This window comes from Podarcis tiliguerta, assembly GCF_965153285.1.
Source record: "Podarcis tiliguerta genome assembly, chromosome: 14".
Taxonomy (NCBI): Eukaryota; Metazoa; Chordata; class Lepidosauria; order Squamata; family Lacertidae; genus Podarcis; species Podarcis tiliguerta.
The window spans coordinates 47454841-47470227 of NC_139547.1; the positions used below are offsets into that span (position 1 = coordinate 47454841).

At 50.9% G+C, this 15387-nt stretch overlaps 2 protein-coding genes across 2 annotated transcripts in view; one reads left to right on the forward strand and one right to left on the reverse strand.

Moving 5' to 3' along the window:
• The window catches only part of LOC310664458 (uncharacterized protein), a 541032-nt gene that overhangs the window by 486557 nt on the left and 39088 nt on the right, over positions 1-15387 (forward strand). The gene's annotated exons all lie outside the window — the stretch shown is intronic.
• Positions 1-15387, reverse strand: part of MYO15A (myosin XVA) — a 96220-nt gene that overhangs the window by 23653 nt on the left and 57180 nt on the right. Inside the window, exons 39-50 of the mRNA XM_083413278.1 lie at positions 13953-14061; positions 11579-11708; positions 10923-11044; positions 10193-10252; positions 9250-9325; positions 7943-8058; positions 6675-6793; positions 5527-5668; positions 5325-5436; positions 4714-4788; positions 2747-2952; positions 184-320 (exon numbers count right to left, since the gene is read on the reverse strand). Of these exons, the coding sequence (XP_083269404.1) occupies positions 184-320; positions 2747-2952; positions 4714-4788; positions 5325-5436; positions 5527-5668; positions 6675-6793; positions 7943-8058; positions 9250-9325; positions 10193-10252; positions 10923-11044; positions 11579-11708; positions 13953-14061 (1404 nt within the window). The remainder of the gene's footprint in view (positions 1-183; positions 321-2746; positions 2953-4713; positions 4789-5324; positions 5437-5526; positions 5669-6674; positions 6794-7942; positions 8059-9249; positions 9326-10192; positions 10253-10922; positions 11045-11578; positions 11709-13952; positions 14062-15387) is intronic.

The window sequence follows — 15387 nt, forward strand, 5'->3', positions numbered from 1 at the left end:
AACTGGTATGCTGAGGTGGGTGGAGGGGCACGGTTGCAGCACCCCAGAATTCCTTTGCTTTCCTTACACGGGGGATTGCAGCCACGGGACACCAACTCTGACACACCAAACTTGAGATGACGGCCTCCGTTTCTCGAGGGCAAACAAGCCCTTAGGGGGCTCCGTCCGTCCGCACGCACTCACATCTTTGCCCTCTGCCCTTCTCGGAAATACTTCTTGGAAAACTCCAGCATGTTGAAGGGGCCGCCTCGTGGGCCGGTGTCCTTGGAGCCCTGAAAGCCCTCTGCGCTCTCTGCGAATTCGCTGCCTGCCAGACACACCTGGGGGAAAAGAAAGGAGAGGCCCAGGGTGTTCGTCTCTTGATTTTGTCGGGAATGTGCGGGCACAGTCTTTCTGATAAGGCCACGGACTTATTGCAGCCCAGGTGGATCTGGGACTCTGCCTGCTCCTTCGAGTTCTCAGTTCCCCAAATGCAGTGGCAATGGGTTTGGTGGCAGAGGGCTTGGGTGGCTAGCAAAGAGGGGGTACCCATCCAGGAAAGCCACTTCCGCCCTACGGAGGAGGTGGGGTTGCGGGCTTCACGGCCCCTCTGCACGATTGGGGGGATTCTCGGCCGTGTCATCCCCTGGTCGGCCAATCGGCTGGCTCAGGGGGCGTGGCCTGCCTTATTTAATACAGGATGCGGCTGGGGTCTCCCTCTTTGCTGCCTGCCAGCTGTTCCTGCTTTTCCCACCCTCCCACCCTTTAAGGTTTTCCTTCCTTGACCTTGCTATGCACCTTGGCTGGCCGCCATCGAGGGGCCTGGTAGGAATTTTTCCACTTGGCAAATTGGCACTAGCCACTTGGTTTTCGCCTACCTCGTAGCAAATCGTCACACCTTTCTGGCTATTGGCGGTTAGGCATTGGTATTGCTCTGTAGATGGAAGAGGGGAGGAAGCGCCATCACCTGCCCCGCATATTGAAGGGTAGTCCGATAAAGGATTCCGGGGGGCGTGGCCCTGTCCAAAGCCTGGGGAGGTGAGGGCCCAAGGCACGCCCCCTATTGGTGACCCCGGGGGAGTTCCTAGTTGATGTGCATCAGCAGGACTCCCCCTACTGGTGGTTAACCCTTCCTGGACTTCAAGCGGATGGGCTGAAGGCAGATATAGTCAGTTAGGACCAATGCCTAAGCCAATACCGCTCATCACCTGTAACCAACAAAGTTGTGGCCTTATTTAGCCCATTAACCTTAATAATTGTGTCACGGATCATTATTTCCACTGGGGGGGGGGGCGGGAACTCGTCACGCAAGGGAGATAACAGGTGCGGTTGCCCTTATACCGCAGGTGCCAGCGTGGCTCAACTTCCCCTTGGATCCAGTGGCTCAGAGGAAGAAGAAGAAGAAGAAGAAGAAGAAGAAGAAGAAGAAGAAGAGGAGGAGTTTGGATTTGATATCCCGCCTTTCAATCCCCTTCAGGAGTCTCAAAGCGGCTGACATTCTCCTTTCCCTTCCTCCCCCACAACAAACACTCTGTGAGGTGAGTGGGGCTGAGAGACTTCAGAGAAGCGTGACTGGCCCAAGGTCACCCAGCAGCTGCATGTGGAGGAGTGGGGAAGCGAACCCGGTTCCCCAGATTACGAGACTACCGCTCTTAACCACTACACCACACCGGCTCTCAGAAGCATCCACTCTGCACAGCAAGGTTGGAGCAAGGTTTAATTAAATTAATTACCGTATTTTTCTGTCTATAAGACACCCTCTCAGTGGCGTAGCGTGGGTTGTCAGCACCCGGGGCAAGGCAAGTAATTTGCGCCCCCTAACCCGTGGATTTGTGCCCCCTAACCCGTGGATTTGCGCCCCCTAACCCGTGGATTTGCACCCCCTAACCCTAACCCCCAGATGTTGTGCCCGGTGCGGCCCGCCCCCCCTGCACCCCCCACGCTACGCCACTGCACCCTCTTGTATAAGATGCCCCCTATTTTGGGGGATTCAGAATTAAGAAAATGGCCTCGGCACTATCTGTGTATAGACGCTCCCTAATTTTTGACGTAATTTATTAGGAAAAAAAACCTAGTCTTATACATGGAAAAATACGGTAATTAAAACCTGAGGCCCAGATGCAGCCCCCCTTCCCACCCCGTCTTCTCTGTCTGGCCCTCATAATTCTCTCCAGGCTGCACCCCTCTAATGGTGAGGAATGGCCAGGGCACGTAGGGGAAACTGCCAAGGGGCTACTGTTGAAGAAGAGAGTTTGGATTTGATATCCCGCCTTTCACTCCCTTTAAGGAGTCTCAATGCGGCTAACCATCTCCTTTCCCTTCCTCCCCCACAACAAACACTCTGTGAGGTGAGTGAGGCTGAGAGACTTCAGAGAAGTGTGACTAGCCCAAGGTCACCCAGCAGCTGCATGTGGAGGAGCGGAGACGCGAACCCGGTTCCCCAGATTACAAGTCTACTGCTCTTAACCACTACACCACACTGGCTCTACTGTTGCTGCATCGCCAGTATCCGCCACCTGAGGCAACTGCCTAATGGTAGGGCTGGACTTGCCCTGCAATTCTTCTCCCAAGATGAACAGCGAGGAGGAAGAAAGTGTGGTGCTTTAGGGACAGCTTCCTGGCAGTCTTCCCTCTCTGGTCACCTTGGTGAGAGAGTGGTGGGCGTTGCAACGTTCCCGGGACTTCCTCCTCGCCCCGAATCCTGCTTCCCACCTCGCTTTGAGGCCTGGCATGAGAAACACGGCCACCCCCTCCACGTTGCACTCGCCTCAGTCTTCTTGTCAAGCTCCTGAGCCACGGCTGCGGATGCAACAGCCACAGCCACCGAGGCCGGGACAGCCACTTTGGCCTGCTTGTCCTTGGGCTCCTCCTTCTTCTCCGCGGGAAGGTGGGTAAAATCTGGCGCTGCCACCGGCTGGACGCAATCGGCAGGGAAGAAGCCCGATTTCCCATAGATGGCACCAAACTTCCAGCCTACACCAGGAAGAAGGCATTGAGTTATATGCTGTCAATATCCCTCCCCACCCCACCCTTTCATAGTGGTAGAGCTGTTATTGCTCCCTCTCGACATCAGGCCAAGGGCTTTCATCTATCATGGCAGAAAATGGAGACAGATAGAAGGAGCCAGAGGAGAATTATGCCCTTAACAGTCAGTGGAAGAAGAAAGCCTTTTTTTCAGGGCTCAGATCCGTAGTGAGTCTTTTTCTTCTTCTTCCCTTCCCCCCTCCCCCCTTTTTAATTTTGATTTTCACAGTGGGTCTTGAACCTCCAGCCTTAGGGATGGCAAGTGGGCACACAGCTTTTATACTGCCTCTGGTCAAGAAGGGAACTGCATCAAATGGGCCAAAGTACCGGTAGGTCATGGGATAGTCCCTGGTCAGAGCTCCAGGTCAGATTTGCTTGAGCAGCCCCATCTGCACGATACATTTAAAACACTATTGTAAACAGTACTTTAAACATTTATTGGAAACAGCAGGGCCTGATTTAGGTTTGATGAGGCCCTAAGCTACTGAAAGTAATGGGGCCCTTTATATGTCCAGCTGTCCTTTGTCAACAACAAATTGTCACTGTTTTTTGTGTTGAATATATGCTATACGGTAATTTATGGACCTAATAGGTATCTGAAGCCATTTGCACATAACAAAATACGTATTTTATCAAAGTAATTGTTGAACTGAAATACAATTAAGAAGTATATTAATAGTGAAATACAATTAAGAAGTATATTAATAGTGAAATAATTATTAAGCTCTAACTTAAAATGATGTGGGTTTTATTTTTTTTATCTTATAGTTTGGAAATGTACATCCAGGTTTTTCCCCCTTTAAATTATTTAGTGGCTCCCAAGAGTGTGGAGCCCTAAGCTATAGCTTGTTTAGCTTATACATAAATCCGGCACTGGCAAACAGTCATGGCTTCCCCAAAGAATCCTGGGGAGTGCCTTAAGGGAGATGTGAGTTGTTAGGAGATGCCTATTCCCCTTCCAGAGCTACAATTCCCAGAGCTCCCTGGGAAGAGGGATTGACTGGTGAACCACGCTGGGAACTGCAGCTCTGCGAGTCAAATAGGGGTCTCCTACCAGCTTGCATCACCTTTAATGAGCAACAGCTCCCAGAATCCTTGGGGGAAGACACAGCTATTAAAAGTGGTATGGGAAAGGTAAAGGTAAAGGGACCCCTGACCATTAGGTCCAGTCGTGGCCGACTCTGGGGTTGCGGCGCTCATCTCGCTTTATTGGCCGAGGGAGCCGGCATACAGCTTCTGGGTCATGTGGCCAGCATGACTAAGCCGCTTCTGGAGAACCAGAGCAGTACACGGAAATGCCTTTTACCTTCCCGCCAGAGTGATACCTATTTATCTACTGGCACTTTGATGTGCTTTTGAACTGCTAGGATGGCAGGAGCAGGGACCGAGCAACGGGAGCTCACCCCATCGCGGGGATTCGAACCGCCAACCTTCTGATCTGCAAGTCCTAGGCTCTGTGGTTTAACTCACAGCACCACCCATGTGGTTTGAGGGCACTTTAAATGTATAGTGCAGATGGGACCCTGCCCTTGAGCGAAGGAACATGTGAAATTGCCTTGTACCATGTCTGTGATCTGCCACTGAGCAACAGCAGCATGCATAGGCTGCTTTTTAGCTTGCAGAAGTCTGTTTGTCCAGGAGAGAGAGAAAGGCCACTGCACACAGGAGAAAGGGGGACAGGGCACATCACCGCACGCAAGAGCCACCCACCAAAATCCTGGGTGCCCTTCTTCACATCCTCCAGGAGCATCACTTTCTTCCGCACCACGCAGCCGAAATAGCGGTCTGTGGGGACGGGAGAGTCACAGCGGTGTCAAAGGAGGGCATGGAAGACCCTCTTAACCTAGCCCTGGGCAAGCTCCCGGATTCACAGAGCAGGTGAACTGGGGACCAGCCCTGATCCTCTGTTGCACCTGCTATTATCCGCCTGCAATCTGCAATGGCCCCTCGTATGTTGTGGCTGCATGTATCCCACCTCTCTGCACAATACGGCGAGGGAGGAATTTGGCTTGGGCTTGCACTGCAACACGGGACAAGACACGCACTGAAATCCTTTTGAACTGACTGTGCTGCTCCGAATTTTGCGGAACGGCTATCCGTCCCAAAAGGTGTGTGCAAAAAATGTGGATGTATTCGGAGAAAGTCTGCATATCTTAGTGAAAATAATGCAGAAAAAATGGGTTGCACCAGGTAAATGTGTAGACTGTGCAAAACTGCGGATGGAAAAAGGCTGTATGTTAAGAGAAACATAGACTGAAATGCTCATGATTTTTTGTGTTGCTTCCCATCCTCCCCCCACAGACTTCCTGATGGTCTCTCACCTTGATCCAAGCCTTCCATTGGCCGCAGGCAAATGATGTCTCCTTTATGGAACCGTAAGAGGCTTTTATCGTCTGTAATATGGTTCTTGATTGCAACCATGTACTGTGAATCCTAGAAGGGGGAAAAGACAAAGGGTGGCTGGCTGGGGGAGCAGGGGTACAAGGTGCTCCAAAAGGAAGCGCATCTGCTATATCTTTTCACCTTCTTGAGTTCGTTGAGGAAATAGTCAATCAGTGCCTTAATCTGGGCAGCTTTGGGGGAGAAAAGGATGAGCTTCTCATTGGTGAGGTTGACCTCCAGCATGTTCTTCGAGCCGGTGGTCACAAAGAGGATATCGCCGTAGCTGTGGAAAAAGGAAAACGGGGTTCACTGCCAAGCTTGGAGGTCAGTGATGCTGAAAGTGGATCCAGGAAGGGCAGACACACAGCACATTTGGACGATGGTGCTGATGCCCTTCCTCCAGGGTTCTCAGAGGGGAATATAGAGGGCACTGCCACAAAGGGAGAGACTCCGTCTGTGGACCGAGGACATTGTCAGGGAATGGCCCAGGGTGAAAGCCCAGGGCCTTCTGTGCTGGGGCCCCAGAAGCCCTGCCCCTTTTCCTCCCAGGGCAGCTGGATGCACTGCAATGTGGACTGCTGGTGAGATACCGAGCTACCAACCTATTAAATGGTAAAGTAAAAGGTAAAGGACCCCTCGATGGTTAAGTCCAGTCAAAGGCGACTATGGGGTTTGCGGCGCTCATCTTGCTTTCAGGCCGAGGGAGCTGGCATTTGTCCACAGACTGCTTTCCGGGTCATGTAGCCAGCAGGACTAAACTGCTTCTGGCACACCGGGACACCGGGATGGAAATCAGAGTACACGGAAACACCATTTAACTTCCTGCCACAGTGGTACCTATTTATCTACTTGCACCGGTGTGCTTTCAAACTGCTAGGTTGACAGGAGCTGGGACCAAGCAATGGGAGCTCACTCCGTTGCGGGGATTCGAACCGCCGACCTTCCAATTGGCAAACCCAAGAGACTCAGTGGTTTAGGTCACAGCGATGAGCTACAGCCATTCCCCTACAAGCCGAGTCGTACCTTTGGTTCATCTGGCTCAGTGCTGACTACACTGATTGGCAGCGGCTCTCAATGATGTTTCAGGCAGGAGGGTCTCCCATCGCTACCTGGAGATGCCATGAATTGGTCCCTTCGCATGCAAACCAGGTGCTCCACCACCAAGCTACAGCGCCCTTCCCTGATGCTGCCAGCTGATGAGACCCACTCCTCACTAAACCTACCCGCATTTCCCTGTCCTTCACCTTTCCATCTCCTCCCAGGGATCCCGGCCAATCCTGCAGCCTCACCTGTAGCCCCGCAGCACCCGGAGCTGCTCCCCAGGTAAGTTGGTGCCCTTGACCAGCCGCAGCAGTTTGATCCCTGTGTCAGACACAGCCAGGATCTGCACTCCGGTGCCCACACTGCCCTGAGAAGAGCAAGACAGAGCTGTTAGGTATGGCATGGCTCAGCTCATGGAGGGAGGGTGAGCCTGGGAGCAAGGGGCATCAAAGAGAGAGCAATGCCTCGGAAGAAGGACGACATGCAAATTTAATAATTAATAATAAAATAAGTAAATAATTTAAAAAGGCACTGAGCGGTTTACAGAAAATATACACCAAAATTGCAGATGGAATCAGATGTTAAAAAGAAGTTAGCCAAAAGAAATAAAAAGAGAACAGGTTGTTCCCTTCTTATGTGTTCAGGCCCTCAGTGTTTGTGGGTGTTGGGAAACCCATAATTCCTGGAATAAGTCAAAGTTAGAATTAATCAAGGTTTGGTTAAAACTGTAGCAAACACTGCTGGTTTAAGGATAACAAGGCAGCACATCTTGGCATAGCTGGATGGGGATAAGCCATCAAGAAACAAAGGCTGAAAGGGCCAGTTATTAGAGCACCCACAAGTCAGTAATATATTACGTCTAATGTACATGTCTGGTTAGACTGCTTAAACAAAAAATTTTTTAACAGACACCAACAGCAGTACAGCAAAGGTGCCTGCCCAGATTCAATGTGCCATGAGCTCCAAAGTTTGGCTTTATGCTGCCTTTTTAGGTTGTCGAAATAAAATAAATAAAAAATTATTTTAAAAAAAATAATCCTTCCAGTAGCACCTTAGAGACCAGCTTTCATGTGCATGCACATTTCTTCAGAATTTTTAAATTGTTTTATTCTCTTTCCAGTTTCTGCCTGGTTCTGAACTCCTGAATTGTGGCTTCTGGGCTCTGTGTCTGATGCTGAGCCTGTACTGTTACCCACCTGAATAAAGATATCTTTCTTGCTCTGTCTGCATGTCTTGGGTGGGAGCAGGACAGGCAGTGGCTAAAGCAGTAGAACCTGTCCTATGACAGAGATGGGGAACCCTATGGACCCCCAGATGTTGTTGGACTCCAGTTCCCATCAGCCCCAGTCAGCATGGCCAATGGCCAGGCATGATGGGAGTTGGAGTTGGAGCAACATCTAGAAGGTACCAGGTTCCTCATCCCTGTTTCATCTACTCAGTTTGCCTGGATTTAAGCAGCTCCCACAGAAGTCCCCCCCCCCCCCGCAATAAGGGTGCACATGTGGATGCTTCTTACCGTAGCAGGGAAAAGGCGAGAGAAATACACTTCCCAGCCATTCCGGGCAACGCTGATGATCTCCTTCTTGACGCTTTCATCGGCCACCGGACTAAAGGAGTCCAGCTTGTTTTCCGCTGAGGAAAGAAACAGAGGCTGGCTTTACACCACTCTTGGATCCCTGAGTTACTTGAGCATGAGAGAATGGGCAAGCCTAAGTTAATGGCAGGAATTTGGCTGGCAGGAATAAGTCCTGCCTTTGAGGAAGAACCCTGTTGGAACAGGCTACAGGAGGTCCATTTTTAATCTAGCCACATATCCTTCCCACAATAGCCAACCAGATGGTTTCAGAAGTCCACAGGTTCACAGGAAGGCCAGAGTTTGGCCAAAACAACTACCATTCAAAGATACACTGCCCTTGAACATGAGGCTCCATTTAGCCTTCGTGGCTGGCTGCCACTAACAGACCTAGCCTCTGTGACAGAAATAAGGAAACTTTGGCCCTGCCGATGTTGTTGGGCTCTACTTCTTATCTGCCCCAGCCAGCAAAGCCAACACAGCCAGGGATGAGAAAATTCAACAGCTTCTCGAAGGCCACAGGGACCCATCCCAACTTTATGAATCTGTCTCATGTCCTTCTAAAGCCTTCTAAGACAGCAGACACCAGCACACCTTTTGGCAGTGAATTCCATAAATTAAGTAGGTGTTGTGGGAACAACACACACCTTTGTTTGTCCGGAATCTACGCCCAATCACTGGATGACCCCATAGCTATTGCATGATGAGAAATGGAAAATAACTTCTCTTTCTTTCTTTCTTTCTTTCTTTCTTTCTTTCTTTCTTTCTCTTCCTTCCTTCTTATTTCTCTCTCTCCCCCGCCCGCCCCTTCACCACTTCCTCCACACTTTGCAAATTATTATAAACACATAATTTATAGGTACAGTGGTACCTCGGGTTAAGAACTTAATTCATTCCGGAGGTCTGTTCTTAACCTGAAACTGTTCTTAACCTGAAGCACCACTTTAGCTAATGGGGTCTCCCGTGGCTGCCGGAGCACGATTTCTGTTTTCATCCTGAAGCAAAGTTCTTAACCCGAGGTAATATTTCTGGGTTAGCAGAGTCTGTAACCTGAAGCGTATGTAACCTGAGGTACCACTGTATATAAATGTTTATTGCCTTGTTCCTCCTTGGATCCTCTTGAACAAATGGGCTGACCTTTTTTTCCTGGAACTCATTTCAGGTCTATGGCTTTATGTTGCCCTGGGGCAGGATTGGGGAGGGAGGAGCCAAAGATAACGAGCCACCCCAGCTGAAACAACAAGGGTTACCGAAAAGGGCCTTCATGCGGAGTCTCTCCTCCTGAGTGATGCGTATGCAGGCCTCGGACAAGGTATCGTTGAAGATCTGCAAGGAGAAACACAATGCGTCAGCCTTCCCCGACCTGGTGCCCTCCAGATGTTTTGGACGCCGGCTGCCATCAGCCCCAATGAGCTGGGACCCAAAACATCTGATGGGCAGCAGGAAGGCTCCTTTAGAAGTACCAAAGCTCATAAGAACGCAAGACAACCCTGTGCTGGATCAGGCCAATGGCCCATCTACTCTAGCATCCTGTTCTCACAGTGGCCAACCAGATGCCAGGGAGGCTCGACTGGCATTTTCATTGCATATCTTTAGGTGCCAGGTGAAAACATTTCTCTTCTCCTAGACCTTTTGCCAAGTAAACCATCTATTACCTTTCAAACCAGGGTGGGGGTATTGTTTTGTATGTTATTATGTTATTAAAATTCTTCAAGGAAGGCTCAAGCAGTATGTGGACCGAGAACTCCCAGAAGTGCAAGCTGGATTTAGAAGAGGCAGAGGAACCAGAGACCAAATTGCAAACATGCGCTGGATTATGGAGAAAGCTAGAGAGCTCCAGAAAGACATCTACTTCTGCTTCATTGACTATGCAAAAGCCTTTGACTGTGTCGACCACAGCAAACTATGGCAAGTTCTTAAAGAAATGGGAGTGCCTGATCACCTCATCTGTCTCCTGAGAAATCTCTATGTGGGACAAGAAGCTACAGTTAGAACTGGATATGGAACAACTGAAGGGCCCTCAGAGCAGATGCCGAGGTGGAACTCTCTCAGGTCCCGTGTGGCTGTGTGCCTTGCACTCAGGTCCCGTGTGGCTGTGTGCCTTGCAAGGAATCCAGGGTGCACCTCTTGGTGCAAGGGAAGATCTAAGGAACAGCCCCGCCGAAGCAGCTGGAAGCAGAACCGGAATCTCACCTGCCGGAAAAGGAGATCTAGCACAAGAGGGTTGTTGATGCTGTCCGTTGGGTAGAAAACCTGCCAGGAAAGAGAGCAGAAGGTGACCAGGGAGAGAGCAGAACCACCCTAAGAGCACGGCTGGAACAGACCAAGGTGCGTTCATCTAAGCCAAGGGTGGGGAGACATTTTCAGCCAGAGAGCCGCATTCCCTTCTGATGGAACTTCACAGGGCCACATGGCAATGGTGGACGGGGCCAGAAGAGAAAGTGTGTGGGTGGGGGAACAAATGTACTGTATTTTTTGCTCTATAAGACTCACTTTTTCCCTCCTAAAAAGTAAGGGGAAATGTGTGTGTGTGTCTTATGGAGTGAATGCAGGCTGCGCAGCTATCCCAGAAGCCAGAACAGCAAAAGGGATTGCTGCTTTCACTGTGCAGCTATCCCTCTTGCTGTTCTGGCTTCTGAGATTCAGAATATTTTTTTTCTTGTTTTCCTCCTCCAAAAACTAGGTGCGTCTTGTGGTCTGGTGCGTCTTATAGAGCGAAAAATACAGTACATTTTATACAGCCTTCTCCACCCAAGCAAACGTGTCACAGCTTATGTAGATAGAGGGAGGGCGCTCCACAGGGCAGGTGCCACTACTGAGAAGGCTCTCTGCCTGGTTCCCTGTAACTTCCCTTATCATATCTCTTCCAACCCCACCTTGTTAATGAGGAAAAGGAGAGAGCAGCCTTACTCAGGGCAAATACCTCTTTCCTGAGATAGATTTTCCAAGAGACATTGCGGTATGCATAGAACTCCTCACTGCAACGACGGTGAAGCCGCGTCTGGATAAGTTCATCCTCAGATGATAGTTCACGTGAGACCGACACTAGAAAAGAGGAATTGGTCAGTAGCTGTGCTGGAGAAAGAACAGCCTGCCCCCCCAGGGCTCTCTGTTAAGGAAAGGCCACATCCCATACCCAAGGAGCCATGGTAGATCACACAAGTATCATGTCTGAGGCCTGGTTTACCCAAAGCATGGTTTGTTTGAACATCCAAACCCAGCCCAGTAGACTAACCATGGCTTGCTTGCTGGCAACAAACAAAGCCATAGTTTACTGTTGGCTCACAAACCACAGTTTGTTTTAACTATGGTTCAGCATTATGTCTGAAACCAACAGCCTTGCTTAACCACCGTTTGTTTGGCCACCCCTACTCCAGGTGCTCTCCAAGCTACAGAGGCATGAGTAAAAACAGAGCATTTATACAGGAGGGAGAAGTAAAAGATGGCACCTCCCACCTGAACTTACTTCAGAGTCCACCACCTCATTCTGCTGCATGTGAACACCAGGCCTCAGGCAGCCCAAGAGGCAGTTCACCCAGTCAAGGAATCAAGCACAGAGAACACAATGCCATTCTTTACCTGGAGAGGCCTCAGGGAAAGATCTGGTGATGGCGGGTGGCAGGCGGATGGCAGAGGGCACAGCCACCTTGGCACAAGTCACAGGCTTCACCATGGCTACTGCCTCCTTGGCTCCCAGCTCCCTGATGACCTGCAAGCAAGCCAATCCCCACATCACACAGCCGCAAACCTGAGTTGGCACTCAGAGCGTGTTCAGCAGGAACAGTGCCAGTCCTGGTTTGCCAAAGCCACTTCCGCCTTAAGGAGGAGGTGGGGTTGCGGGATTCACGGCCCCTCCATGTGCGAGGTGGGTGAAGGCCAGCCCTGCGCGATTGGGGGGATTCCTGGCCCCGTCACCCCCTAGCCGGCCAATCGGCTGGTTTGGGGGCGTGGCCTGCCCTATAAAGGCAGGAAGCGGCCGGGGATCTCCCTCTTTGCCACCCACCAGCTGTTCCTGCTTTTTCCCACCCTCCCGCCCTAGAAGATGCTATGGAACTTGGTTGGTCGTCATTGAGGGGCCTGGTAGGAATTTTTCCACTTGGCAAGTTGGCACCAGCCACTTGGTTTTCACCTACCTCATGGCAAATCATCACAACTTTCTGGGTATTGGCGGTTAGGCATTTGTATTGTTCTGTAGATGGAAGAGGGGCGGTAGCACCATCACCAGCCCCACATATTGAAGGGTAGTCTGTTAAAGGATTCCAGGGGGCGTGGCCCTGTCTGAAGCTTAGGGAGGTTAGGACCTAAGGCACGCCCCCTATCGGTGACTCCGGGGGAGTTCCTAGTTAAGCAGGACTCCCCCTACTGGTGGTTAATCCTTCCTGGACTTCAAGCAGACGGGCTGGAGTCAGATTTAGTCGTTTAGGACCAATGCCTAAGCCAATACCACTCATCACCTATAACCAATAAAGTTGTGGCTTTTTTAAGCCCATTAACCTTAATAACTGCGTCACGTGTCATTATTTCCACTGGGAGGGGGGGTTCCAGGAACTTGCCACGTAACAAGAAACACACACAGAACTGGCACTTTTACTGTCTTCTTTCCTAGATGGGTCCCTAAATCAGAACTGGGTAACCTTCTTCAGCCCCAGGGCCACATTCCCTTCTGGGAAGCCTTCCAGGAGCCAGGGGGGGCAGAGACAAATGTGGGTGGAGCAAGGGATACAAATTTCACCTTGGTGCAGTAGATGTAGTTTCTGCAAATTCAGATCTCTATTCTCCATGCCGGCAAGCAAAAGGCATTGTTATCTGAGTTCAAGATGCATTCCTGCCAGGTTAAAACACTCAATGGGATGTAAATCTATGACAGTGATTGGTGTGTGGAGGGGTAGTCTAGAGAGAATCCCAAGGACCAGATGGAGAGGACTGGAGGGCTGCATTTGCACATCCACAACAAGAATTATTAATTATTATTATTATCATAGCTGCCAACTTTCAGATTTGAAAATAAGGGTTCAGCAGCCTCGAAAATAAGGGACCAGCAGCCTCACCTGTCCCAGGGACAGTCTACGGGATATCTAACTATTCGGGATAGCAGTGGGAAGCAGCGGGAAACGGTACTGGAATAAGGGAATTTCCCACCAAAAAAGGGAAGGTTGACAGATATGATGATTATTATTAAACTTTATATACCACCTTTTGTCAGTAGACCACAGGGCAGTTTAGAACCCACAACAGAAATATATTGCATAATGTAAAACCTATGCAACATAAGAGCAAAAAACAATTACGTAAGCACAATTACAACTGGGGCAACCCAGTGAGAAAGGTAGGGCAAAAGGAAAACAGCAGCAGCAACAATTACAATAAGGAGTACGTAACAAAATACAAATTCTCTTGGCAGCAACAGCACAGAAGTAGGAGAAAATCTGCAGCAGGGTATCCAAAATATAAAGGTCGCACGCAGGTACAGAATCTTCTCTTCAAGGTAGCTCTTAGTCCTGGCCACCTACAGAAAACGACAGACCCTCCTGCTCTCCCACCCCAGGAGCTTTCCTCTCCTTGTCTCCTCACCCTGGGAGATCTCTGCTTCCCTGCCTTTCACTCCTGGTCCTTCCAGCAGCTCTCTGCTGCTTCCATGTGGGTGCAGTCCTTGGCTCCTCAATGGTGTCCCAGAAGGGGAGACAGCAGAGGGATACGTCCCTTTGGTGTCTCACCTTCGAGGTGACTTCCACTGACATTGGCCCATCACGGGGCAGCCCACTGCCTGCAGCACACCTGGCTTTCCTATCCCCATCCTGAAACAGACCCTCAGGATGGGTTGAGCCTAATTGGGCTGGTTGGCACTGCATAGATACAGACAACTGGCGCTTCCTCACAGAGCATCCTGTTTCCCTAATCCACAAGGCGGCCCTGCCTTCCTGTGATGCATGTACTCAGTCGCCCCCCACCATACCGGAGCAGGCCGCGCTGGTGCCTCCGTGGCTGCCAGCTGTCCTTTCAGGATCATCAAGGCTTCCTCGTGGGGATCCATTTTCTTCACAAATACTTTCCCGCCTTCCTTCCTGCAAAGAAATGGAGGCGTATAGATATAGAACCACTAAGGGATTCATGCAAGCAATCCTCTCCAGCTCCCTAATGCAGGGTGAATCCTTTAAAAGAGGCCCCGAGGATCAGTGGCGTAGCGTGGGGGGTGCAGGGGGGGCCGGCCGCACCGGGCGCAACATCTGCGGGAGGCGAGCTCGCACTCGCAGCTCTCTGCCCCTACCTGGCTCACTCACTCTCTCACACTGCAGTGCTGGCTGTGCAAATCCGATCCAAGCCGACGGGTCGCCGCCCACTGTGGAGGGGAGGGTGCCAGGCGTGTGGTGCGGTGCGGAGAAAGAGCAAGGAACTATCTGGGGGAGGGACAGTGCAGCGGGGGGCGCAAATTACTTGCCTTGCCCCGGGTGCTGACAACCCACGCTACGCCACTGCCGAGGATACAGAATACACATGTTCCATGGGGCCTCTTTTAAAGGACTCACCCTGTAGAACCCTCACAAGCACCGTCTTGAGAGTTCAAGATTGTGAAGCAAGCCGGTGGTTTGTGGCTGCGCTGAGAGATTTGAACTTCAAAGCTGGAAGAATAAACACCCGCCATCTATTACACCATGGTCTGAGGACCTCACTGCCCCCGGCCACATTCAGACATATCTCATATAGGCATCCATTTCGGGTGGATGCCTATTTGGACACCTGGACGGCCTATGGTAACTTGTACGGCTATTATTATTTCTTGGTATTATTATTTCTCAAGGACACTCCCTAGCCAAAATAATGCACATAGCATTTGTTGTCAAAGCTGACAGTTGCAGCAGTTTCCACAGCTCTGAATACCCATGCACACCAGTTTAGCGTCTAGGGGCAGCTATTCCCAGGTCTTTGCTCTATGGAGCAGCTTCAAAAGCAGGGGACCACTCCCCCTCTGCCAAATTTATGTACCTTCCCCTGATGGGCTGCATGCACACACCCAGAGACCGCCTCTGCTCCACCCTTTTCAATCCCCTCCTGGTTCTGCGAGACAGCGGGGCAGGAGAGGGTGAGGAAGCGCCCAGCCCTTCACTTGCCTGACCTGCCTCTTTCTCCTCTTCTTCCGACCCATCCTGCACTCCACCCTCCAGCTCTGAAGCTTCCCCTGCCTCTGCCTCTTGCCTCCTGTCCGGTACAGGACCCCACAAATCACTGGCCCCCTCTCCCAAGTCAAACGCCAGCCCCCTTCCCCCCGGTGTGCATCCTCCAGCGTCCTGCCAGTCTCTGACATTATTTGCACATGTAGATTCCATGCGAGCCAAGAGTTGACACAACTGCATGTCTCCGGGGCCTAAAGACTGGAAGAGGTGCCAGCTTTC